At 38.2% G+C, this 26,118-nt stretch overlaps 1 protein-coding gene across 2 annotated transcripts in view; it reads right to left on the bottom strand.

Annotated features, from left to right (window-relative positions):
• Window positions 1-25,625, bottom strand: part of Wwc2 (WW and C2 domain containing 2) — a 213,503-nt gene extending 187,878 nt beyond the window's left edge. Inside the window, exon 1 of one of the 2 annotated variants that reach the window (XM_046419052.2) lies at window positions 25,144-25,625. In XM_046419052.2, the coding sequence (XP_046275008.1) occupies window positions 25,144-25,274 (131 nt within the window). In that variant the 5' untranslated portion in view covers window positions 25,275-25,625. The remainder of the gene's footprint in view (window positions 1-25,143) is intronic. The other variant, XM_058571191.1, reaches the window with a different exon arrangement.
• Window positions 25,626-26,118: the final 493 nt, after the last annotated feature.

Genomic DNA, 26,118 nt, shown 5'->3' on the forward strand with positions numbered 1-26,118 from the left:
AGGGATAATTACTAACCTGATGTTAGAGCAAATCGTTCCTGTTTCAAAATTTTGATCGATGTGCATATATCTACAAATGCTATATACCTTAGCATTATGGGAATTTTAAAAAATTTACATAAATGAGACACTCTATGTACATATACTTCTGAAACTTCTTTGTCTCACCAACATCATCAATATTTATTTATGTTGAGATATATAATAATAATATAGTTTATTCACATTCATCTGCTATGTAGCTGTTGTGGTTTAGATGTAAGGTGTCCCCCAAAAGCTCATGTGTGAGACAATGTAAAAAAGTTCAGAGGATAAAAGATTGAGTTATGAATTAATTCCTTGATGGGATTAATTGAGTGATAACTGAAGGCATGCAGGGTATGGCTAGGGGAGACAGGTCACTGGGGGCATGCCTTTAGGGTATACATTTTGTATCTGGAGAGTGGAGTCTCTCTCTCTCTGCTTCCTGATTATCTATCATGTGAGCTGTTTCCCTTGGCCACACTCTTCTGCCATGATATTCTGCCTTACCTCAAGCCCCTCAGAATGGAGCCTACTGTCTACAAGTTGAGACCTCTAAAACCATGAGCCCTCAAATAAACTTTTCCTCCTTTACAATTGGTCTGGTCGAGTCTTTTAGTCACAGCAGCAAAATAAAAAGTTGATTAAAAGAGTAGCACTCCATTATATAACTAAATCGTAAAAGTTGGATGAGATAATCCCATATTGATGGAAACTGGATTGTTACCAGTTTTCTGCTTTTACAAATTATGCTGCAATTAACTTACTTGTACACACATGCAAGAGTTTCTCTAGGATTTAAAAGTGGAATCCTGGGAATACAATAATGCAAATATTTAAGCTGATACACATTATGCCAATGGTTCTCCTTAGTGCTACTATTATTTATACTTATATCTACAGTAATAAAAGTTCTTATTACTGTCAGGCTTATAAATTTTAGTAAATCTAATTGACATGAAATTGCATTTCACTGGAGTTTTACTTTGCATTTCCCTTACTACTTATAAAATTGAGATCTTTCTATATATTCATGATTACTGTAGCCTGTTCAGAGAACTGGCTGTCATTTTCCTCTGTCTTCTCATTTACTTATTGAAATACAAATCTCTATACTAATTTTTATTAGTTATATACAAACATTACCTCCCTTTTTGTCTTTTAATTTTATTCATTTAATCAGTTAGCTTTCCATTTCTATGACAAAATAAATGAGAAAATGAATTTAAAAGGAGAAAAGACTTATTTTGGCTCAGGTGTCAGAGAGTTTGATCCGTGTTCATTTAGGCCTCCAGAAAGACTAAACATCATGGTAGGAGCACATGGTAAAATAGAGCTGTTTACCTCAGTGTGGCCAGGAAGAGACAGGGTAAAAGGGGCCAGGGACAAAATATACTCTTCAAAGGTCCACAATGACCTAGTTCCTCCAACTAGGCTCCGAAATGTTGCACTAACTCCTAATAATGCCACAGGCTGGCAACCAAGCCTTTAGCACATAACATTTGGGAGACATTTTAGATCCAACGTATTAACATTTCACCCCTGGCCCCCCAAAAGTACATGTCTATCTCATAATGCAAAATGCAATCAGTTTATCTCCAAGAGTCCTCAAAGTCTCAACAATTCCAGAATTGCTCAAAAGTCCATGTCCTAAGTCTTCTTTGAAACTCAAGGCAAACTCCTAGAGGTAAGCCCCTGTAAAATCAAAAAGAAAATTTTATCTTCCAAGATACAATGGTGGAGCAGGGCACACATTCCCATTCCAAAAGGGAGAAAAAGGAAAATAGCAAGGAGGAATCAGACCAAAGCAAGATGGAAACCCAGCAGGGTAAACTTTAAACTCTGTAGTTCTATCTCTGGGGTCCAGGGCACAAGTCTACAGGGTGTGGGTCCCAAATGTATTGGGCAGCTCCAATCCCACAGCCTTGCCAACTATAGCCCAGCCTCTCTCTTGGGCTGCCCTGCTTCTTGCCCAAGTCTTCCCTCAACAGGTGTCCCATATTCCTGACATCTCTGGCTTCCTGGGGTTTCCAATGCAGCTTCACCATCACAACTTCATGCAGTGCCCACTCAGGAACTATCCACAGGAATTCCAACCCTACCACACGCTACCTAGCCTCCTAGGCCTTCCTTTGAAATCTGGGTGGAAGCCTCTGTGACTCCACAACTCTTACAATCTGCACTCCTGACAAAACAGTATCACATGGATGATGCCAAGTTCTGCCAACAGCTAGAGCAGTATCTGGATCCACTTGGACCATGACTATAACAGCCCAAGTACCTGGATGGCTGCACATGGTGAAACCAATCCTGGCGAAACAATTTCCTAGGTGGTCCTGTGGAAGCAGGGCACCCAGGTACTCATTTTCAAAATAGTCGTTCAAATGAGTTCATACTTTTATACCCTTGATGGATGGGGTCCAGTTAATTTCCTATTGTCCTAGCACCAAGTACTTAGCCTTTTTTTTTTTTTTAATGGCACTAATCTTTTCAACAACCATGTATACCTTCCCCAACTTTACACAGGCTTATTTTCTGGCCAAACTGGAAATTTTCCAAACCTATCTGCTCTGCTGTTTGCCCAAGATTCTCACTGTAAACCTGGCTAAAAGCAGTCAGCAATACCAAAGCCACAGCCTGAAAGCTGTGCTGCCTTGAATTTTCTTCCACCAGACTAATTACTCCATCACCTTTAAACTTAGCCTCCCACAAAGTCTCAGGGCTTGGACAAAATGTAGACAAGTTCCTTGCCAGAATGTAACAAGTGGTCTATAATCCAGTTCTCAATAGTCCTCATTTTCATCTGAAACCACATACACACCTTTATTGTCCATCTTCCTATCAGCATTCTGGTCTGTGGAGTTCCCACCAGAATTGTACATCAAGCTATATTTACATCTTAGGGCTTCTCTAGCCTACACCTCCAAATCTTTCCAAACTCCTTCCACAAAACAATTCCAAAGGCTTCTGAACCACCCAACAAATAGCCCCACTCCTGCTACCAATTTTCTATGTAGTCTGCTTTCTGTCACTGTGACAAAATACCTGAGAAAAACAACTTAATAGGAGAAAAGATGTATTTTGGCATATTTTCTGGTTTTTAGTCCATGGTCACTTGGCCTGCTTGCTTTGGGCCTACGTGAAGCTGAACATCATGGAGAGAAGAACATAATGAAACATAGCTGCTCACTTCATGGTGGTTAGAATGAAAGAGAAAGAGAGAGGAAGGGGCAGAAGACAAAATACACCCTTCAAAGGCTTGCCCTGAGTAACCTACTTCCTTCAACCAGGCCCTCTCTCCAAAAGGCTGCACCACCTCCTAATAGCACCACAGGCTGGCCATCAAGCCTTTTAGCACATGATCTCTGGGAAACATTTTAAGTCCAAACTATAATACCAACATCTTTAGTTATATCAGAGTTTTAACTTTATTATACACAAATGTATCAATCTTTTCCTAAACAGTGTGGACTTTTTAGTACCTACTCTGTATTATAAAAATATCCACTCACCTACAAATTTTATAATAGCTTAAACTGTTTTTCCACATTTGTTTCCCACATTAACCAATGTATGGATTTTTGTGTGAATTTTATCTTTGACACAGAAGGCCATTTGGTAAAAATCCATTCTTGCTCAACTGACTTTGTAATTTGCCTTATAAATACCATTTATGAATCAGTAAGAAAAATGGCAATTTTCCAACAACAAAAATAAAGAACAAAAAAATATGAAATCTGCTTCACACAAAAGGAAAAATAAAATGGCTTCTTAACAAGTGAAAAAATGTTCAACCCCCCTCATTTCTCATAATAGATGAAAATGCTATTTTGGTAGTATTCATTTGTATTTCTTTTATTAGTAATAAATATCAAATATTTCAAAACACAATGCTTGCCAAAGGTGTTGGAAACAGGCACTAATTCATATGATTATCAATAGGTACAACTTACAAGGAAAGCACTTTGAAACAACATATCAAAATTTAAAACATGCATCTTCTGGTTCAGTCTTTTCACTTCTAGGAATTTATTTACATTGAAGAGACTCATGCATGTTAGTATCAGCAAAACATTTGTAACAGAAAGGTAAAAAGTGGGAGGTGCTTAAATGTTCAAAAATGAGAAAATGGTATTCTAAAAAACTCAGTACACTAGAAAAGAAAGACTATTAAGAGGCCGACCTATGAACAATGCAACTAATTTCTAAGACTAAGAAGAACAAAATGTCAAGGTGCAAAACAGAATTACAACTGTATCAAAAACTAAAAAGCTAAGATGTATGTAGAAACATCCATATGCATCTGTAGGTTTGTATATGGAGAAAATATCTCTGGAAGAATATACAAGAAAAAGGTATAGATGTCTGATTTTCGGAAGACAAATGGGGTACTAAAGGGAAAGGAACATAGACCAACTTTTACTAAGTATTTGTATTAGTCCATTTTTGTTAATATGATGAAATACCTGAGGCCGGTAGCTTTATAAAGGAGAAAAGGTTTATATAGCTCACAGTTCTAGAAGTTCAAAGGCATCACCTCCAGCTCTAATGAGGTTTCCATGGGGGAGAGAATCACAATAGCAGGAGCCTGCACAAGAGACAAATAACAAGCCAGACAGGAAGCCATAGAACAATCCAGGGACCAGGCTTAGGAATTTATAATTTGCTTTGGTAAGAACTAAGGGTACACACAAGAACTATCCTAATCCCTTCTGAGGGCAGCACACACATGTCCTAAGGATCTCTCACTACACCCATCTCTTAAAGGTCCCACCACTCCTTAATATTGCCCTTACTAGGGATCAACGCTCCAACATATGAACCATTGGGAGACACACTTAAACCATATCAAATCATAACAGTATCTTTTTGTTCATGTGAACTTCGTAACATGTACATGTATTACCTATTCAAAAATAAGAAAAATTTAAAAATCCTTTAAAGGGAAAAAAATGCTAGTTGAGAATGATCAAACATCTGCCACCTCTCAGGAGGATGAAGAAAGAACTTATATTTTGCCCTTAAAGACTGAGGACCTGGATAAAAGTAGAGCTGCAAAGTCCAGGAAAGACAGCAAAAACAGTTCAGGGAACAGAACCTTTTATATAAATGAATAAAAATGCAAACGAAATTAGGAGGCTAACTAAAGCGAATACATGTACCTCAAGATGTTGTAATAAGAATTAAATGAGTGCCTAGAAGAGTGCCTGGCTCGTAGTATACACTATATAAGATAAATTATGTATAGTTCTATAAATTATTATGAATATTAGATAATGTAAAGATCATCACACAGATGTATACCAACCCTTAGTTAGCCCTCAGGTGACAGTGCTGGGAAACACACAAAATAATTTCATTCCAATTTTCAATGAATTTATAATTTAACAGGAATGACAGAAAAATTACATATATACACAGTCATTCACAAAAGTATATATATCTCATATTGGAGAAATATTAATGACCTTTGATTTCTGAAAAGTAACAAACTAACTTAACATTGTGGACAAATTGAAAGTCTATAGTCAAATTCTGGCCTTCTACCTTCTAGTTGAACTTCAGTTTTCTCATCTATAGAAATAATGTTATCCTGCAAATCTGCTCTGACATAAAAACAGACATATAGACCATGGAACAGAAAAGAACCCAGAAATAAGCCCAGAGAGTCAAATGATTTTTGATAAGGATGACAAGGCTACACAATGGGCAAAAGTCAGTCTCTTTAACAACTGGTAATGAGAAAACTGGTTACCCATACTTGAAAGAATGAAGATGAACCCTTCCCTTATACCACATTCAAAAATTAACTCAAAAAAAGACCTAAATCCAACACCTGAAAATATAAGACTCCTTGAAGAAAACAAGGAAAAGTTTTATGATATTGGATTTGGTGATAATTTCTTGGATATGACTCCAAAAACACAGGCAGCAAAAGCAAATAAGACAAATGGCACTACATCAAACTTAAAAACTACACAGCTAAAGCAAACAATCAAGAGAGTGAAAAGGCAATTTAAAGAAGAGAAAAAGTATTTACTTATATCTGCTAAGGGAATAATATCCAGAGTATACAAAGAACTCCTACCACTTGAAAACAAAAAAACAATCCAATTTAAAAAAGGCAAAAAGCCTGGCTGGTGGCATACACCTGTTAATCCCAGGAGCTTGAGGCAAGAGGACCACAAGTTATAGAGACCAGTCTGAATGTAGGGAGACCCTGTTTCAAAATAAAAAAAGAAACAGGGTTAGGGATGTAATATAGAACAGTGGTAGAGCACTTACCTAGCACATGTGAGGCCCTGAGTTCAATCCCCCACACCTCAAAATAAAACAAAAATGGGCAAAGGACTTGAATAAACATTTCTCCAAAGTTATATAAATGTCCAATAAGCACAAAGAAAAGATCCTTGAAGTCACTAATCAAAGTAATGCAAATCAAAACTATAATGAAATATCACTTTGCCCATTAGGATAGCCACTATCAACAAAAAATAACAAGTGTCAGAGAGGATATGAAGAAACTGGAACCCTTGTACACTGTTAGTAGAAATGTATAATTCTGCGGCCACCGCGGGAAGCAAAATAGCAGTTCCTCAAAAATTAAAAATATGATCCAGCAATCCTACTCCTGGGTATTTATTCAAAAGAAATAAAACCAAGAGAAGGGCGCATTGGCACACACCTGTAATCCCAGCAACTCAGGAGGCTGAGGCAGGGGGATCAAGAGTTCAAAGCCAGCCTCAGCAATTTAGCAAGTCCCTAAACAACTCAGCTAGACTCTGTCTCTAGAAAAATATGTTTAAAAGGGCTGGGGATGTGGCTCAATGTTTAAGGGCTCTGGATTCAATTCCCAGTACCAAAAAATATATAAAGTAATAAAATAAAACCAACACCTGGAAGAGATATTTACATATTCAAGCTCATTCACTATTAATATCCAAGAGGTAAGAGTAATCTAAGTGTCCATTGACAGCTGAATGGATAAACAAAATATGGTACACATACACACAGAATACTATTTCTCCTTATAAAAGAAAGAAATACTATCATATGCTACAACATGGATATACACTGGACATTACTTAAGTGACATAAATGAGTCCAGAAAAGACAAATATTGCATCATTCCACTTTTATGAGGCATTTAAAGTAGTTAAACTCAAAAAACTGAAAGCCAACTCTCACACATATTGTATGCTGGCTAGAGTCAGACCAAGTTTTTAGGTTAAATAATTTGTCAAAAAAGCTCAATGCAAACGACAGTTTTCCACAAAGCAATGAATTCTTTTTTAATATCACCTTATTCAAACAAAGGGCAAAGTTTTCCTTTAAAAAGCTAAATATGTTAGCTGTTGCGGGACATATACTCTCTTTCTACTCAACTCTGCCATTATAATGTGAAAACAGACAGCATATAAATGAATGGGCATGGCTATGTTCCAATAAAACTTCATTTGTGAACACTAAAATTTGAACTTCATATATAATTTTCACAACTCAAAATATGATTTTTTCCAACTAAATAAAAATATAAAAGCCATGGTTAGGTCACAGGCCATAATAAAAACAAACATGAGAGAACGTGGCCCCAGGCCGTAGTGTGCCAGCACCTGCCTTAGAAAATAGTTCTCACTGAAAGAAGCAAGATATTTTGAGTTTAGATGATGATCACTACATAAAATGTTTTAGGTTCTTTACTAATTTTTAACTGAACAGCCACATAATGCTAATAATTATTTTACCTGGTGAAACTAAAGACATAGATAGTAGAGATATTTTCTCCATTGACACTAAAAAATCATAGACATCTATGTACCTCTACATTAAAGCTACAATCATCACAAAATATTACAATATTACACCTATCAACAATTTTCTTTTTTGCTTCACAATGTTACTTTTTAAAATGTGTTTTAGGGGTTGGGAATGTAGCTCAGTAGTAGAGTGTTAGCCTAGCATGCATGAGACTCCACCAGGCAAAATAAAGTGTTTTATATGTTCACATCCACCTACCAAAGGAATTAAGAGAATTTCCAAGAAAATGCAGACAAGGTAATATTAAACATCAATGAAAATTTAGGGAATGAGTATAAGTTACAAATTTGAACTATTTGAACTTTTTCTTCTCTGTAAAGGGGATTTATTTAAATTATGATTTGTTAAACAGTATATTTATGCACATAATCATTTCAAGTGGCCCACGAATTACAGAAAATTCAAGTCTTTCCCAATCTGCATTCCTTCTCTCCCCAGAAGTAACCACTAATAAAGATTCCTTGTTCAATGGTTGTAGTTCACAAATATCAGAATATATGAGTTTGACCATTTATTTTAACCCAATTAAAACTATAATACAGATCTTTGTATCTCAATACCTGTCTTTCTTTGTATCTATTCATACTATTTCATTCTATGTGCCATGAATTATTTATTTAACATAAATATAAGTGTTTTCCAATAAAATGTGGTGTGTGTGTGTGTGTGTTTTCATGCAGCTGACCCTGAAATCTCAAATAACTTATTTTCCAACTAATGGATTCCTCATTTGCCTAGGAAAGAAAAACCAGCTTTCCTGTTTTTAATCTCCAAATTATTGATTAATTTAGTGACCAGATCACAAATTACCAAAAACATCCTTGTTATACTTGTAAAGATAACTTTTTATCTCTACAAGCTAGGACATCACTTCTGATATTTTGATGAAACCAGGTGTTTCAATAATTTGTTCCCACTGAGGCTTTCCTTAAAACTCATCCACAAACAAATTTAAGTTCATTCGATGGATTGTTCAAGAATCACGCAGGGGCTGAGGTTGCAGCTTAGGTGGTAGAAGAGTTTGCCTTGCACGTGTGAGGCACTAGGTTTGATCCTCAACCCCACACAAAAACAAATAAATAAAATAAAGATATAAAAAAAAGAATCATGTAATTATCACGATAGGTATATACGGAAATAAAGAATTCAGAGATTAAAGACTGACCCTAGAACAAGAATTAAAAACAGCAGAAAGTAAGTGAATTAACTACATAAAAGACTTGGCCTTCTATGATTTACACTTAGAAATTTTTCCTTAATGGGGTTAAATGAATATCCATCACAAATACTACATACTCATCTTAATTAAGTCTCCAATTCACATACCAGAATTGACATCCTAAAATTATATCTGTATTTTTAAAAGTGACATCGTAATGAAAATGTAAATCTAAATTTTCAAAATTAATAAGACTTTTTTTAAAAAAATAACGGTTTTACAATATGCGTGGGCAAAGTTCATGGTTATGCAGAGAAGCAAACGTGAGGAAATGTCTGACACCCCCTCTTCCGAAGGTGGAAAGCTCAGCAGGCCCTTCCAGAATCTTAAGGAAAGTTATATTTTCTTCTTGTAAACTCTGTAAAAGACTGGTGCCTCAGGGTTTGTTCTCAATAGTGAGCAGAGGAAGAGACAAGAATGCAGGAAGAGGACAAAGGGCATCTCTTCACTGAGTTCTGAATTCTCAGAGGGAGAATTAATTACATTATCACTATAAATCCCTGAACCCTGCCATTCCCAGAACCCATGACTTCAACTGAGGAGCTGGCTTCCATAGTCCAGCCAAATTCCCAGTGGCTTCTGGGGAGAGAATTCATGGATATCAGGAAAGCAGAGCTCAACCTCAGAACCAGGGCAATGCTCTTGATTTTCATTCAAATGGGCCAACCTGTGACCTTCACAACCACCACTAATTTAGGTAAACACTGTTAGTTTAAATAGCACAAAGGAGTATAATCAAAAATCACACAATAGAATCAAATAACAAGTCTAAGCAATCACCAGCAGTCAGTAAAATTTAGACTACAGTGAGGGGGGAGCAAAGAAAAAAAACGGGAGGACAAAAGAAGTCTTTAAGAATGAAATAGGATTGTGTGAGAAAAAGAGAAGGTCTTTTTTGAAGAAAAAAGTTTCTAGTAACTCATGGCCTTTCTATGCAAACCACTGCACAAGCTTCTTTTTTGGCCACAACAGTAAACCTAGTCAGACAAGTGGCTAAAAGGACTCAACGCTTGGCTACTCCACTGCAGCCCTACAAAGTCTCCTCATTTGAATAGTATTTAAGGAATGTTTTGTCAATGTGTCCAATGATTATTCACTTCTACTGCATTCTTCCTTCACCATAATTATGGTCAAGGAGCAATTTATGTTATAGGTAGAACACTCACAACACTAAATGTTGACTTTTTTAACCTGTTAAAATGCACTTATTTGTCTACACTTCCTTTAATTTAAAAAAAAAAAAAGGTAAACTTTAACAACTGTTGCTCATAGCAACACAGGAACAAAAGATTTTTCACATGCATAATCTAGGCATTTAATTAAAATTCACAAACTTGGATCTCAAAGTCAAAAGTAGAAAGGTATGAAAACCAGATGCCTAAAAAGAATCAGATAAAATACATCATTCAGCTACGACAAAAACAAACAAAAAAAAGTGTAATAACCTCTGTCAGGAATAAGGGATGCACAAATTAAATCATTCCTCTTCAACCATCCTTTTAAGTGGATGCTTATATATATCCAGGTAAGCTTCGTGTCCTAAGTAAATCAAACAAAAACACACCATACTCAGTTTCTATCACTTCTTTATAAAGGCTCTTTTTACTCTGAATCCAAATCTGATCAGTTTAAGGAAAATTATAATGGGCAACTTACTGAGATATCTTTCAAGATTTAGGCTCTGTAAGAGTCTAAGTAATAAAGAATCCCAATTAAGGTCTATAATTTACACATCTGTAGTAAAAAACCAAGACTTTTTCAGCCAACAGATCACCCATGAGAATTAAAGTCAATGGAAAAAAAAAAAAAAACACTGAAAAGCATAGGAAAAGCTGGGACTCGGCTTTATCACAGAAATTCTCATCCTTTATAATCAGTTCATCCATCCTCAAAAGAGGGTGGTCCTGAGGATGGGAGGCAAGGTACAGTGCTGTAGGTGATACACTGGGCAGGGGACGGTTCCAGGGAAGCCTGGATTAGGAAGAAGTTATGGTACAAGGTCAAAGTGGTTTTAGAACCAGAGGACAGGGATAAAGAGGATTTATAGTATATTAGATTTCTGCCTCTGAAAGAACATTAAGCACTGGAATAAGGCAGAAGTGACAGAATCAAATTAGACTTTATTTGCACAACTAGTACACATAAAACACCATGCTATGTGTCCTGTGAGGGGGCATAAATAAATAATATTGTACATGATTTAACTAGATGGACCATACCAACTCATTTTAGAAGATTAAAAATAAACTCTGAAAAAAACGGTAGTTTAATTTGAGGAGTTAAACTATATAGTATACTTTAAGTTTTTTAATATAGATACTAAAACCAAGTATAAGAATTAAAGCACTGGCAGATTATGTGTAGCTAAGTTCAAATGATGAAACTTCATCTAAATCCTAAAGAGTAGCTATAACTCCCAAACCCCAGAGAGAAGGTCAAAGGCCCTTCTGAAGAGTAATTAGAGGCAAAATGTAGTTAAATGCACAGCTTTGAAGTCAGACAGACATGGCTGTGTTCTGCCATCACCTAAGCTTTGTGCCCTTGGACAAGTCACTAAATCTCAAAGCCTCAGTTTCCTACAATGGGGATATAGTCGCTCCTTTTTCTTCATAGTAAAGAAATGCCTGAGGATGCTCTACTATTATAAAGAAAGTTCTAGGGGTAAAAGAGTATGGCATCCAGCTTCTGCTCAGCTCTGATGAAGGCCCTATGGTGGATGGCACCACAATGGGGGAGCTTGTGCAGGAGGAGTAAGAGACCATACCACAAGACAAGAAACCAAACAGGATGGGAAATAGCCAAGCTGATTCTTTATAACAGCTCTCTGAAGAGAACTTTGTTATTCCCTTCTGAGTCCCTGCCTCTAAACCATCTAAGACAACACATGAGTTTTCTGAGGATAGACTTAAACCACATTCAAACAATAATGGGGGATAATAATGGTATCTGTCAAAGGATTCATCTGTTCAATAAATAAGTTTAAGAGTGTACACAGAAGCCAGGCACGATGGTGCACACCTGTACTCCCAGCAGTTCGGGAGGTTGAGGCAGGAGGATTGCCAGTTCAAAGCCAGCCTCAGCAAGTTAGTGAGGCGCTAAGCAACTCAGTGAAATCTTGTCTCTAAATAAAACACACACAAAAAAAAAAAGCATGCACAGACCAGGACATTGACAGGCACAGTACATGCCCTCATGGAGCTTGAGACAGTGTGTAAAGGCTTAACAAATGGTACTCATCATCATCATCGTAATTATTATTTTACCACAGTGGTGGGAAAAATATGTTCCAATGAAAAACAATTAAGCCCGCTTAGCTGAAATAAGGCTTCACCAAAAAAAACTGACATGCCTCAAGAATCAGTCCAGGGATCCTTTGTTTTCTTCATTTCCAGTAATCCACTCTATTTCATAACATTGAATACTACCTTTGTATACCCAAAATTTAGTATCTCCATCTATGAGCTCTTTCCTAACCTCCAAACTCAATACCGGGGTATCTACTAGGTACCTCCATTTGAATGTCTTAATAGGCATCTCAGACCTAGAAATGTGAAAAGAACTAGAGATTATCAACCCAACAGGATACCAAGCAACCATATTCCTCTCTTGGTTTTTCCCCATCAGTAATCCAGTAAATCTTTGATTCTCTCTTTTCTTCATACTTCACATATCCAAATTTTGAGAAAGTTCTTTCACTTTAAAAAAAAAAAAAAAAACGCCAAATCCATTATTCACTTCTCCCCATTGCCAAAGCCATCATTTTGGTCCAAGTTGAATATTTCTCATTTGGGTTATCTCACTGCAATAGCATCTTTTCCATAGAGAAGTGATTTCTTAAACAATATTTTTTTTTACATACACAAACACAGAGGCCCCATAATACTTCCATTCAACTAAACACTTTAATGGCTTCTAAACACCCTTAAAATTTTGATGTCTGGGGCTGGGATTGTGGCTCAGCGATAGAGTGCTCACCTAGCATGGGCGGGACCCGGGTTCAATCCTCAGCACCACATAAAAATAAAGGCATTGTGTTGTGTCCACCTACGCCAAAAAATAAATATTAAAAAAAATTGATGTCTGTAAGGCACACGTGGTCCTCTCTTTTACCTGTCTCATCTCATAAGACTTTCCTCCCCTGTCTGAGCATCACAGTAACGATGACTACCTTTCAGCTCAATGAACATTCCTAGTGTCTTAGGAGTGCACAGCCCAACCAAACTTTCTTTTTTTGGGTACCAGGGATGGAACTCAGGGACACTCAACCACTGAGCCACATCCACAGCCCTAGTTTGTATTTTATTTAGAGACAGGGTCTGAGTTGCTTAGTACCTCACTAAGTTGCTGAGGCTGGCTTTGAACTCAGGATCCTCCTGCCTCATCTTCCCAAACTGCTGGGATTACAGCCATGAGCCACCTTGCCCAGTCAGAACAGAACTTTCTGCACCACTGTAAATGTTTTCTATCTGCACATGTAGCTATAGAGCACTTAAAATGTGGCTAATGACGCTGAGGGAATTTTTTTTCTGGTGGGGGGGGGCTGGGGATTGAACCCAGGAGTACTTTACCACTGAGCTATATCTCCATGCCATTTTATTTTAAGACAGGGTCTTATTATTAAGTTGCCCAGCTGGGCTCAAACTTGCAATCCTCCTGCCTTAGCCTCCTAAGTCACTGGGATTACAGCTTGCGCCACCACACTGGCTAACTTAATTCAATTTTGATTAGTTTCAATTTAAGTAGCCACATATGCCAAGAAACTATCATACAGAAAAGTGCAGGATTTCCTCCTGGCCTTTTCTTAGGCTTGAACTATTCCTCCCCCAGATCTTCCTCAAAAAAGATCTTTCTTGACACCCAACCAAAAGTAGCTCCCACTCAAACTACTATCACTTCACTTTGTTTTCTATCAAAGCACCTTCACTAGCATCTTTACAACTTGTCTTTCCCAAACTAGATCATGAAAATGTATCTTTGCCTATTTCATTTAATGCTGTGTCCCAAGATATGTGTGCTTGACATATACTGTTTTCAATAAATGCTTAAATGTTGATTGAATGAATGAGTAAATTGATTAAGGGGTCAAGTCAGTAAAAGCAGGCTATGGATAAATTATAAAGAGTCTTAGAAGAAAGTTCCTTCCTGTGTTTATAATTCATTTATTAGGTATAGGGCTGAATAGTGTTTGTATATGCCCCAAGGGGGCAGGCAATCTAAAGAGAAGCACAAAGGAGTGGTACACAGACAAATCAGGTCTCACACTTCAACAGATTTAGAATCAATTTTATGAAAACGTTAGTGATGCAGACACACAGATGTTCTTTACATATGAGACATTAGGAAATCTCTCAAGAATGTATGTACACACATTCTACAAGCACACCTTTACGGAGAAAACAGGACTAAAAGGAGTGTCAGACAAGTTTTGTAGTCTTTGGATCTATAATACAAACCAGGGCATTGTTATGTTAAACAGTCTTGCCAAGTTACACACAAGTTTATAGTAATGCTGTCCAATAAGAAACATCACTAGCTGTGTCACTCAGCTGAAAAGGGGAAGGGAAGCCAGGCACAGTAGCACACATGTCATTAAACTCAGCCACTCAGGAGGCTGAGGCAGAAGGCAAGTTTGAGACCAACCTGGGCAACTTAGTCAGACCCTGTCCCAAAGTAAAAAATAAAAAGGGTTTGGAAGCATGGCAGAGCATCCCCAAGTTTGATCCCCAATATTATGTTAAAAAAAAAGTGAGGAGGCAAAGAGGGAAGAAAGTAAATGATCTGTTTCTCCCATATTCAAACATCCTACTAATCAGCATAGGAAAAGAACACATAGTATGAACAGAATTGCCCGCCAAAAATCACACCTAGGTCAATAAGGCAACAAAACTGATAACCTAGTGATACCATATACAATAATGAATTCCACTCATTCATTCATTGTCACAATTTCAAGGAAAAAACTGGAATTTTTAACTTATCTTTATTAAAGACCATAATGCTAAGGAAAACAGCAAAGATCAAAAGGTTTTACACTAAATGAAAACATGTGCTCTTCAAATTTGAAAAAGATCAGGAAAAACTCTACCACATTTTCAACTTTATTGAGTATAACTGCCACTTAATAAAATTATCTTCTTATAAAATGGAGAAATTTTTTTAAAATATTTATTTCCCAGTTATAGGTGGACACAATCTATTCATTTTATTTTTATGTGGTACCGAGGATCAAACCCAGTGCCCCACACATAATAGCCGAGTGCTATACCTCTGAGCCACAACCCCAGCCCTGAGAAATGTTAATTAAATATATAACACATTCCATAGACTTATTACTAAGTTAGAATTTTAATCAGGAATTTATAGCACAAATCTCTGTCAACATTTATTACTGTTATTCACATTCAGAATTGGAGACCACTACAATCCAGGGCATATGAGGAAAAACTACTGCATGCGCAGAAGAGCAAATTCTGCACCAAACGGAAGCCTCTCTGCCTTCTAAACCCCAACACTTTTCACAAAAATCTCAGGGACATGTACTTAGCTAAAAGTCGCTGTTTTCAAAATCTAAATACCTACATTTCTTTAAAATTAAAATTTCCTATCTCCACCCCCACTGAGACCAAAGTATATTAATGTACAACTCTGTTCAAATTATCTATTGGAAATATCGTTAAATCTTCATAAACTCTGAGAGTGAAATTCAATTTCCAAAGCATATCTTTGCTGTCCTAAGACTGCTCCTTTTAATTCAATTTCCAAAGCATACCTTTGCTGGCCTATGCTCTGTTTTCCAGCCATGATTTCTTTACTGACACCAGGCTTAACAATATAGGATAAATTATTTACAGAGGAAAAAAAAAAAAAAAGCAGTATTCATTGGGATGCCCTTGAATGTGACAAGTATCACCTCTGAAACGTAACGGATAAGACATGAAATTATTTTCTGCTTGATCATCACCACCAACTTTGCGATCTTATAAATCATATCAATATGCCACAAGAAGTCAGTATCTCCAGTCATAAAAGCTTTTAACATAATACATACTATAATAATATTTATACTTCCTATAGTAAACTGTAAACAAACTACTATATACCTCCAAAAACTAATTTTTGCCTGCTTTTCTCATGTCTCTGTGTATAAGTTGTTTTAAAGATCATCTAACAGAGGCTGGGGTAGTAGCTCAGTGGTAGAGCGCTCACCTAGCATGTGTGAGGTGCTGGGTTCGATCCTCAGCACCACATAAAAATAAAATAAAGGTACTGTGTTCACCAACAACTGAAAAAAAAAATGATCATCTAACAGTGCCTGGCATCTGGCAACCTTACTAAGTGACTAGACATTGGTTGAACTGTCTCCATACCACAAAAACAACTTTTGGGGGCAGGGCGGGGGGGGGGTGGTGGGGGGGTTACTGGGGATTGAACCCAGGGGCACTCAATCACTGAGCCACATCCCCAGCCCTTTTTATATTTTATTTAGAGACAGGGTCTCCCTAAATTGCTTAGAGCCTCACTAAATTGTTCAGGCTGGGCTGGGGCTGTAGCTCAGTGGTAGAGCGCTTGACTAGCACGCATGAGGTACTGGGTTCGATCCTCAGCCTTCATAAAAATAAACAATAAAATAAAGGCATTCTATCCGTCTACAACTACAAAAAAAAAAAAAAAAAAAATTGTTCAGGCTGGCTTTGATCTCGTGATCCTCCTATCTCAGCCTTTGGAGCCACTGGGATTACAGGCATGCACCACCATGCTCCACCACAAAAACAATTTCTACTTCATCACCTGCCATGACAAAGGCAGGTTCTCAAGGATGTCCCTTGGTTTCCTGTCAACATATGAGATATATAGTATTCACAGGCAGCTACTTGTCACCTGATATCCATGACCTCACTTCAATTTTAAGGATAACAGACCAAAGACTATAAGGCCCAGCAATTTCAAAAAATGTGTTTAGACAGACACAGTGGCACACACCTGTAATTTCAGCAACTCAGGAGGTTGAGGCAAGAGGATCCCAAATCAGAGGCATAGAAAGGGCCTCCACCAAACAGAAAAAAAAAAAAAAAAAAAAGAACTGGTTAGGAAAAAATTAACATGTTGTGTTTCACTGGAAGAAAAATAACACAAAATACTGTGATTCTTTAAACTCAGAGTTCATGTCTGTTCATGTTTATACTATACAGTATTTACAGTTCAAATTATTTATGTAATAAATGAGTAATCAGAGATCATCAAGAAACATGTCATCTTATAATAAAAGGTTAATATTTCTTTTAAACATTTACATAAAACATTTTAAAGATTTTATCTTCTTACTTTATATCAGAGTTTGGTAAACTTTTTCAGGGACAGAGAAGTAAATATTTTTCAACTTTGTGGGCTCCACATTCAGTCTCTGTCACACATTTGTTTCTGTTTATATGTTTACAAACCGTTTCATGATGTAAATAAAACCCATTTTACCTGGACAACTATGCAAAAAGAGGTCTTCAGGCCAGGATTTGGCCCTTAGGCCACAGTTTGCCCACCCCTGCTTTTGAATTAAACAACCAAAGAGAAAAAAAAAATCCTAATTGTATACTATGGTCACACTTTTTTGTTTGTTTTTTTGTTTTTTGAGGAGCTGGGGATTGAACCCTTGTGCATAAAGGGAAGCAATGGTCACACTTTTAACTAAAGAAAACTACTTCCAACTGTTTTGTGTTTTTTATAATAAAAAAAAACTTTCTATTTTTAAAGGTTTAGATTCATAGGAAAAATACAATGTTAGTACAGAAAGTTGCCATATAATTCCACACTGTTCCTTCCAGTAGTGTGGTACATTAAAACTAATGAACCAATACTGATTTATTATCATTAACTAAAGTGCATTTTTAATTCAGATTTTCTTAGTTTTTACCTTTTCCTGTTCTAAGTTACTACACTCCATTTAGTAATTGCATTTCCTTGGGCTCCTCTTGGCTGTGACAGCTTCTCAGACTTTCCTAGTTTTTGAGAACCTTGACAGCTTTGAGGACTAGTGATCAGACATTTTGTAGAATACCTTTATATCGGGATTTATTGAAAAATTTTCTCATGATTAAATTGGAGTTATTGTGGCTTTTTTGGAAGAAAAACCATAAAGATGAAATGTTATCTTCATCACATCATGTCAGGTGCATAGCAACATGACTTATCACTGTTAATGTCTGCCTTGATCACTTGCCTGGTGTTAAGGCAATGTTGGATTTTTCTCACACTTTTTTTTTCTTTTCTTTTTTTTAAACAATAAGGACTGGTGGGTGTAGCTCTACAGTGCCGGTCTAACGTGAGCAAGGACCTGGGTTCAAGGTTCCTTCATAGACAAGGACTAGGGAATACTACAAAATTGTTTTGAAAAATGAACAAAAATGGGTCTGATTCATAACAAATACAACTATCTAAAAGGAACAGCTCTTAAATCATTTTGAATAAGCTGATGTATACATACACAACACAGTATGATTCATTATGTATATAATTCATATAGATGCCTCATAAAATACATTACATCTGGGATGAAGACAAAAATTAATGTGTATTTTGCTACTGTATTCTCCTTGTGCTTCCTCTCGACTTTTTTCCCCTGAGCCTTCAGGAAGATGATACTCATTAGGCTGAATTAAAGGAATACAGAGAAAATATCACAGATGATACCAAATTGTCTTCCCTTTTTAAACAGTGATTATGATTGTAAGCATTCTGGGCTGGGACAAAATCGTATCCATCTTTTTATCTCCTAGATTCCAGATTACCTATCTGGTAACCACAATAAAAACTGATTAATTTATATCTACAATATCAGTGTTAAAATCATTCAAAATAGTCAGATATAAAGGAAAGGGAAGGTATATCATCAGGCCAAAAGACATCCTGATTTCTCTTAACTTTTTCTTGGTCAAGTAATAGTTGGAGGCACACAAAAAAGTGGGAAGAGAGGTTTTGGCTTTAAAAGACAGAAGGCTGGGCTGGGGTTGTGGCTCAGTGGTAGAACGCTCACCTGGCACACGTAAAGCACTGGGTTCAGTCCTCAGCACCACATAAAAATTAAAAAAATAAATAAAATAAAAGTATTGTGTTCACCTATAACCAAAAAAAAAAAAAAGACGGAAGGCTTGGGTCAAATAAAGGCTATCAAAACACTACAAAGAGGAAAATGCAAATCAAAACCACAATAAGAAACTACCTAACACCCACTAGAATAGCTTTAAAAGAAAAAAGTATTAGGATATAGAGTTGCTGGAACACTCAACACTGCTTGCTGGTAAGAATATAAAATGGTGCAGCCACTATGAAAAATAGTTTGGTAGTTAAAAGACAAAAGGTCAAAATGGCCCAGCAATTCACTTTTAGGGATATGTATTATACAAAATCTGTATAGAAATGTTCACAGTAGGATTACACACAACAGCCCAAAAGTGGGGCTAGGGGGACATCACCAAATGCCCACCAGCTAATGAATAGATAAGCACAATGGAATATTATTAAGTCATTAAAAGGAATGAAATACTGACAAACTCTACAAGCAGGAAGGAATCCTGAAAAATATTATACTAAGTAGATAAACATCACACACACAAAGGGACACATATTGTGCTATTCCATTTATATGAAACACCCAGAACAGGCAAATCCAGACACAGATTAGTGATTATAAAGGCTTCAGGGGGTGGGAGAAAATGGGAAGTGAGTTCTTATTAGGTATGGGGCTTATTTGGAGGGGATGATGAAACTATTCAGGAATTATGAAGAATTTATAGTTGCACAAACATTGTGAATATACTAAAACCATTGAATTGTACAGTTAAATGGTTAAAATTGGGAATCTTATGTGTTTTTTTTTTATCTCAAAAAATACTTGAGAAAAAAACACTGAAGACACTGAAAACATCCTGAAGCTGTATCTTATAAATCATTTTTAGCTCAAAACTTACAAATACATTGTGTCTTTAAAAATCTCTTTTCTGACTCACATACTTCTGTAGTAATTTTCCCAATAACAGGAATTTCAGAAATAAATAAAGCTATAGCCCAAAATTCTAAGAGGTCAGTTCAATTAACTCCAATCAAGTTCATAAGACCAGCATACTCAGGCCCTATCTCAAGGAATTTACACTGTACAAGGGCTAACACTGTGTCCTACTACTTCCAACAACTCCCACATCAGCAAAATGAAGGTGGTCTTGTCTCTCCATAGAGATAGCCTCATTTTCCTACAGAAATTTACTCAAAACAAGTAAGAAATGCCATTTATAAGGCAGTGCAGAGCCTTCAGGCAGCTTCCACACTTTGCCTAGTGCACCAAGGCTTCCTCTCATTAAATTTAAATACCGGTTTGTTTGCACGCCACATGTCACAATGACTGACTATAGCTGACAACTTAGTAATTTGCAGCTCAAAACAAATAACACATTTATAAATAATAGTCTTTCTTGAAAAACCGATTATTGTCTTGAGCCTTACAACAAAATTAAACTGCAAACTATGGACTATTAAATTTACTGAAGAAATCTTAAGTCATTCAAATATATTAAGCAACTACTGTTCACTTCAGCAAGCATGGTAGCAAACTGTGTTGAAGACAAGAAATATTTCTTGGGGAATTTTTGGAAGACATAGTTTAGTTTAAATTAGCACTTCCTAGAGTGCTTTTAAAAAGTCTTTTAACAACCCTTCTATACTTCAAAAACCATAATCACTCAACAATTCAAAGTAACCACCTGGTACCCAGATTCTGAGCCTGCTAGAAAAGAATGGTTTCCTGCAATGTATGACCATGGCAGTTGTGAAGCTATCAGAGCTGATTTTGTTTCCTTTGCTCTCATAAATAATTCGTATACAAATTGTTCAAAATGCAACAGCTCTATTCTCTCATTATTTTTAAACCAAATGGAAAACTGATTGTCTCTGACCACTGGTAGATTTGGGTCCTTTTTTGAAAGCCCAATAATAAACTGGAAATAAGAAAGTAATTCAACACTCTTTAATTAATTTAACAAACGCTCTATTAACTGACCTAACCAACAATCGTTTAACATCTAGCACATACAAAGAATACAGAAACAATAATAAGCAATTAGGACTCTTGAGGAGTTTACACATTAGCAGTAGGTTGAACAAAATAACTTACTTTGACTTTGAAATAAAGACAATATAGTTCCTCAGATCGTAATCACGTGCCACATACAAAGTAGGTATAGAGAGCCAAAAGTTAACTCACATCAATGACACACTTAGCAGGCACTCCTCCTTCTGCCTTACTTTTATCATCCTCACCAGCCAAGATTTTCCCCCCCAATGAGAAAATACAGGTGCTCAACATCTGACCCTAGACCTAAGTCACAGATTGGAGACTATCAGATTTTAACATAAAGTCACTTTGTGTGGTGGTAAATCTTTTAAGTTTAACCATATAGACTTATTATATCTCTAGGTAACATTCAATCCAAGCATAGAAATGGAAAAAAAAAAAAATGCTACTGAGAGTTCCTAAAACCACTCCTGCTGTCTGAGACCTGCCTACCTTAGCCCCCTACTCCTTGAAGAGGCAATGAATCCACTCTGCTTTTTTCCCCTATTTGAACGTAGTATTTTTAAAAGCACCAGCCCATTTGGCCATGATCTATGGCCCACCATAAATACCAACTGGTGTGGTCAAAGGGTGTAATTGTAAGCAAAGTATGAAGTGACTAAGAGAATAAGCCTGCAAAATAACACTCTTAGGGAGTGGGACCTACTAGGGAGCCAAGGAATCAGAGACAAGATCTCCCTTGGACTCGACTGGCTTTTAAAATCATCACTGGGCAAAGAGGTTCTATGTCCTTGAACTCCACCCAAGAACCCCCAAGCATGCCCACATATCAGGCAGAAAGAGTTAAGGATGCAGGCTCTCGAGCTGGTCTGACTGGCTTCAGATCCTGGCTCCATACTTAACAGCATCAGCACCTTCTCTCTGACTCCACTTCTTCCTCTGTAACTAAAAGATAAGAACAACATCTACCTTATAAGACTAAAGAATAAAATGAGATCACAGTTAAAGAGCTTAGCACAGTAGCTCACTCACAAGAAACACTAAGTAAATATGCACACCTGTATCTACTATTTTCAAGGGCTACCTGAACTACCAGTTCATTCCTAAATTTAAAATGTCAACACAGCTACTACTAATTGGCTGGGTCCCTTTTAAACATCCCTATACGGGAGTAGTATTATCCTCATTTTAGAGCTGAAAAATAAAAGTTTAGAAGAATTCAAAAACTCATCTAAACTTACCCAGTTAATAAGTGGTAGAGCAATAAAAGCCCTGATCACATCCCAGCAAAGTCTGCATTATGTCACCTACCTCCAAAAGGCTTAAAAGCATTTTTAAATAATACTTCAATATTCTAGCATCATTATTTGTTAAAAGAAGTTATGTTCTTCTAAAAATCCCCAGACTCCTTCCACTAAATCAGTACAAATCACCTATAAAACCAGGAACACCAGCCAAATTCTGATAAACCATCAAAAACACAAAATTGTTTTTCTTAACAAAATAAAAGAAAAATGACTGGGTATGGGGCTGGGATTGTGGCTCAGGGGTAGAGTGCTCCCCTATCATGCATAAGACACTGGGTTGGATTCTCAGCACCATATAAATGTAAAATTAAGATATTGTGTCCACCTAAAACTAAAAAAATACATTTTTAAAATCACTGAGTAAATCATTGCAGCCATTTTAATTAAATAGCTTTAAAAGTTCAAAAGTATTGCAGACACATAGTATATCAAGTCATTCTTCTTTCAGAATTCGTAATTTGATCCTGCAGAAGAATCCATACACTCCAATTGGCCTGTGTAACATCTCTCTTTCCCTATGTTTGCCCAGAGTGTAACAAAATTGACAAGAGTTAATAGTTACTCCAAATATTCTCTCCAACCTACTCTTATACTATTTAAGATGACTTACAAGTGTCCTAAAAGAAAATAATCAAATTCATATTAAGTATGTCATGGTGACTGATCTCACAGAATTTTTTTAAACTCTCACACTGAGATCCAGAAATAGTTAAATTTATTCAAATTTACAACTCCAACAACTTCAAGGAAAACCAAAATAGCATACCATCCTAGTCAAAGCTATTTATCCCTATTAAATGAATTGGTCACCCAGTTTCCTGAAAACAGAGCTCATAATAATTGCTAATCCTTAAGAGTTAAAATAAAGGGCATGCTTTACTTGTGGAAGAAGTAGTGATATGGATAAGCCAAGTCATATAATTTCACTTTACTTTCTATTTGCTTTACCCAGGCATGACATTCTTGTAAGCCTCTTTGTAAACAAATGAGATGATATAATAAAGCATATAAACTGAAGCAGAAGAGAACACAAAATGCCTTAATATTTCAAAAATTTCCTGCAATTTCAATAATCTGAAACTCCCAAGTATCCAAAAGAATTACCACATAACTGTAAAAGTCAAATATTTATACAGGTGCCTTAAAAGCCACTGTTGGGTACACACCATCAACACTGACATTTACTATCTGTTAAGTAGCTTCAAAGTGCAATGACATTAGTCAAATAACTGGCTTTAAGTGTGAAGTTTATGACAACAACTAATATATCTGGAGAGACTGTGAAGGTGTGATACTTATCACAACTTTCATCAGACCAGCAAAAGGCAGGCAAGCTGTGACAAGATGGGACCTGGGCACAGGTGCCTTTTCTCATTTCAGTAGGGAAACTTAAACTGATACCTTCATGGATAATTTAACAAGGATTGTTCCATAAATTTTTAATGTTATTTATGACTTTCTTATAATTGCTTTTTAATTGCTTTCAAAACCAATGGTCTTATGACAAAAGTGAGAATGAAGAGAAGAAAACTTTCAGCTTCAAATTAAGAAAAAGGGGACTGCTTAATAGGGCTAGCACCTCAAAAAGGTTATAAACCCCTAAATCCACATTCTGTACGAAGCTGGGAAGAATTTTCAGAAATAACAGAACTCCAAATGAAGGAGTTATTCCTAGTCTATTACTTAAATTTATAATTAGGAATACCTCCTTAATGGACAATTTACAAATTTACAATTAGAAATGTCTACTTTTATTGTCATAATAAATCTAATTGAGAAATTTTCCTATTAAGGATAATAAGAAAGAAGGAATAGAACAACATTTGTGAACACTCAGCTAAACTTTGGATTAATAAACTTCTTAGATAATGATTATGCTGTTCATCTACCAACACGAATAAAACATGTGTACCGAGAACTAAACAAAATCAGGCTAAGCTGAAGTCGAGTTCCCAATACCCAAGGTTCAATTCTAATGTTCTTTTCACCACTTCTTCAAAACAGAATCTGCCAGGCTAAGTTTTCAGGTGAGGGCAAACACTACAAAGTAAAACTCCAAAACAAGAGTTTCTATCTAACATCTGAGCGGCAAGGCCAGTTACACCCACTACCAGGGCCCAGCCAGGAACCAGATCCCTCTTCCTCTTCCATGCTCAGGCTCTCCGGACTGACGGGGTCGCATAGGGAAAAATTCTGCAGATGAGTCTTGGGAGCCAAGTTCAGCCAGAGAGATGCCACAGGTGGCCTGAATGGCTGGTTCCTCACCATGCTTTATGGCCTCCTGGAAACCCCAGCCCATTCCAGTCTCGCCCAAGCCCACGGTGCCCTCCGGCCTTAATTTGTCCAACTTTAAGTGGAAGCGAGTTCGGAACAGCTTTCAGGTGTCCCCTCTTGGTCCGTTAAGTGGACTAAGAGTACCAGCCCCGAGCACCAATCCCGCCCATCCCTTGGAATTGTCTAAAGGTCCTAGAGGGGCGTCGGGCAGGCTGTGGGTAAAGAGGCCCAGGAAGGGGCAGCTCTACAGTTCCCTGCGGGGAGACTCGCCGGCTGACGCAGCCCCGCCTAAGCGGACGGTTCCGCGCCTTCCCGGGACCCCGCGGGGGACCGGGGCCCGGCGACGCCCCACGCCCCCAGCGCCGCCGCCCGGCCAGGTCTCCCAGACAACAGCCGCCGCCGCACTTCCGAGGCGGGTCCCCGCGCCCACCCGCGGCCCGGTCGCCCACCTGTCCCGGGGGTCGATCCAGCTGGTCCTCCTGGTGTTGTGGTCAATGTAGAAGACCTTGCCGTCGTAGTCCCTGGCCTCCTCCCAGCCCCGGGGTAGCGGCAGCTGCCCGCTCCCGGCTCTCCTAGGCATGGTCAGCGGCCTCGCCGGCGAGCGGCGCCTCCATAGGGACCCGGCGCGGAACGCAGCGGGAACACTACTGCCCGGCCTGGCCGCCGCACCCGACGCGGGCGCCGGCGAGGGGCTGCGGAGCGCGCTGCTCGGCGGGGCCACGCGCGGGGGACGCCTCAGGAAACCCTGCTCTCGGCCCCGCTGGGGATCAGTCCACCATGTCTGCGTCGGAGCAGGCAAGCGAACCCTCCTCCTCCTCCTCGCCGCCGCCGCTGCTGCCTCCGCCTCTTCCTCCTCCTCCTCCCAGTCCCCCTGTGGCCGCCGAGGGTCGCGGCGCCCAGGCTGCCCAAGCCGACGCCGTCTGGGCTCGGATCCGGGAAGCTCCGCCGAGCAGCGGCCCCGGCGGCGGCGGGCCTCCTCATTTGCATGCTATTAGCATGCGCCCGCCCCCCGCCCCTCCCCGCGCCGGGTTCATCTGCATGCACATTCCTCGCCGCCACATTCCTGGGCTTAACCCTGCCGCTCCCGCGTGCGGCTGCGCCAGCCGGGACGCCCGACTCGAGCCCGAGGCGGGGGAGGGGAGCCCAGGGACCAGGTGGGAGGGAAGAGAGCGAAAGGAATTCTCTGTTCGCACCTTCCCTGGGACCCCAAATGTCGCCCTATGGCCAAACCCTTGGTTTTTTGGAGTTTCGAGACGGGAAAGATCGCCAAAGAGAAGTCTCCTCAAACTTCTCAACCACTTTCCGTCTTCTAGGGAAGCCACAAGACTTTCTAGAGGAAAGGGGTGGGGAAAACTGTCCTCGGAAGAAGTCCCAACAAACAACGAGGACACAAAGGCTCCCTCACGCCGCCGCCCCAGCCCTTC

The sequence above is a fragment of the Marmota monax genome, unplaced genomic scaffold, assembly GCF_021218885.2.
Source record: "Marmota monax isolate L192 unplaced genomic scaffold, Marmota_monax_Labrador192_F-V1.1 WCK01_AAM20220418_F8-fsc00113, whole genome shotgun sequence".
NCBI classification, from domain to species: Eukaryota; Metazoa; Chordata; class Mammalia; order Rodentia; family Sciuridae; genus Marmota; species Marmota monax.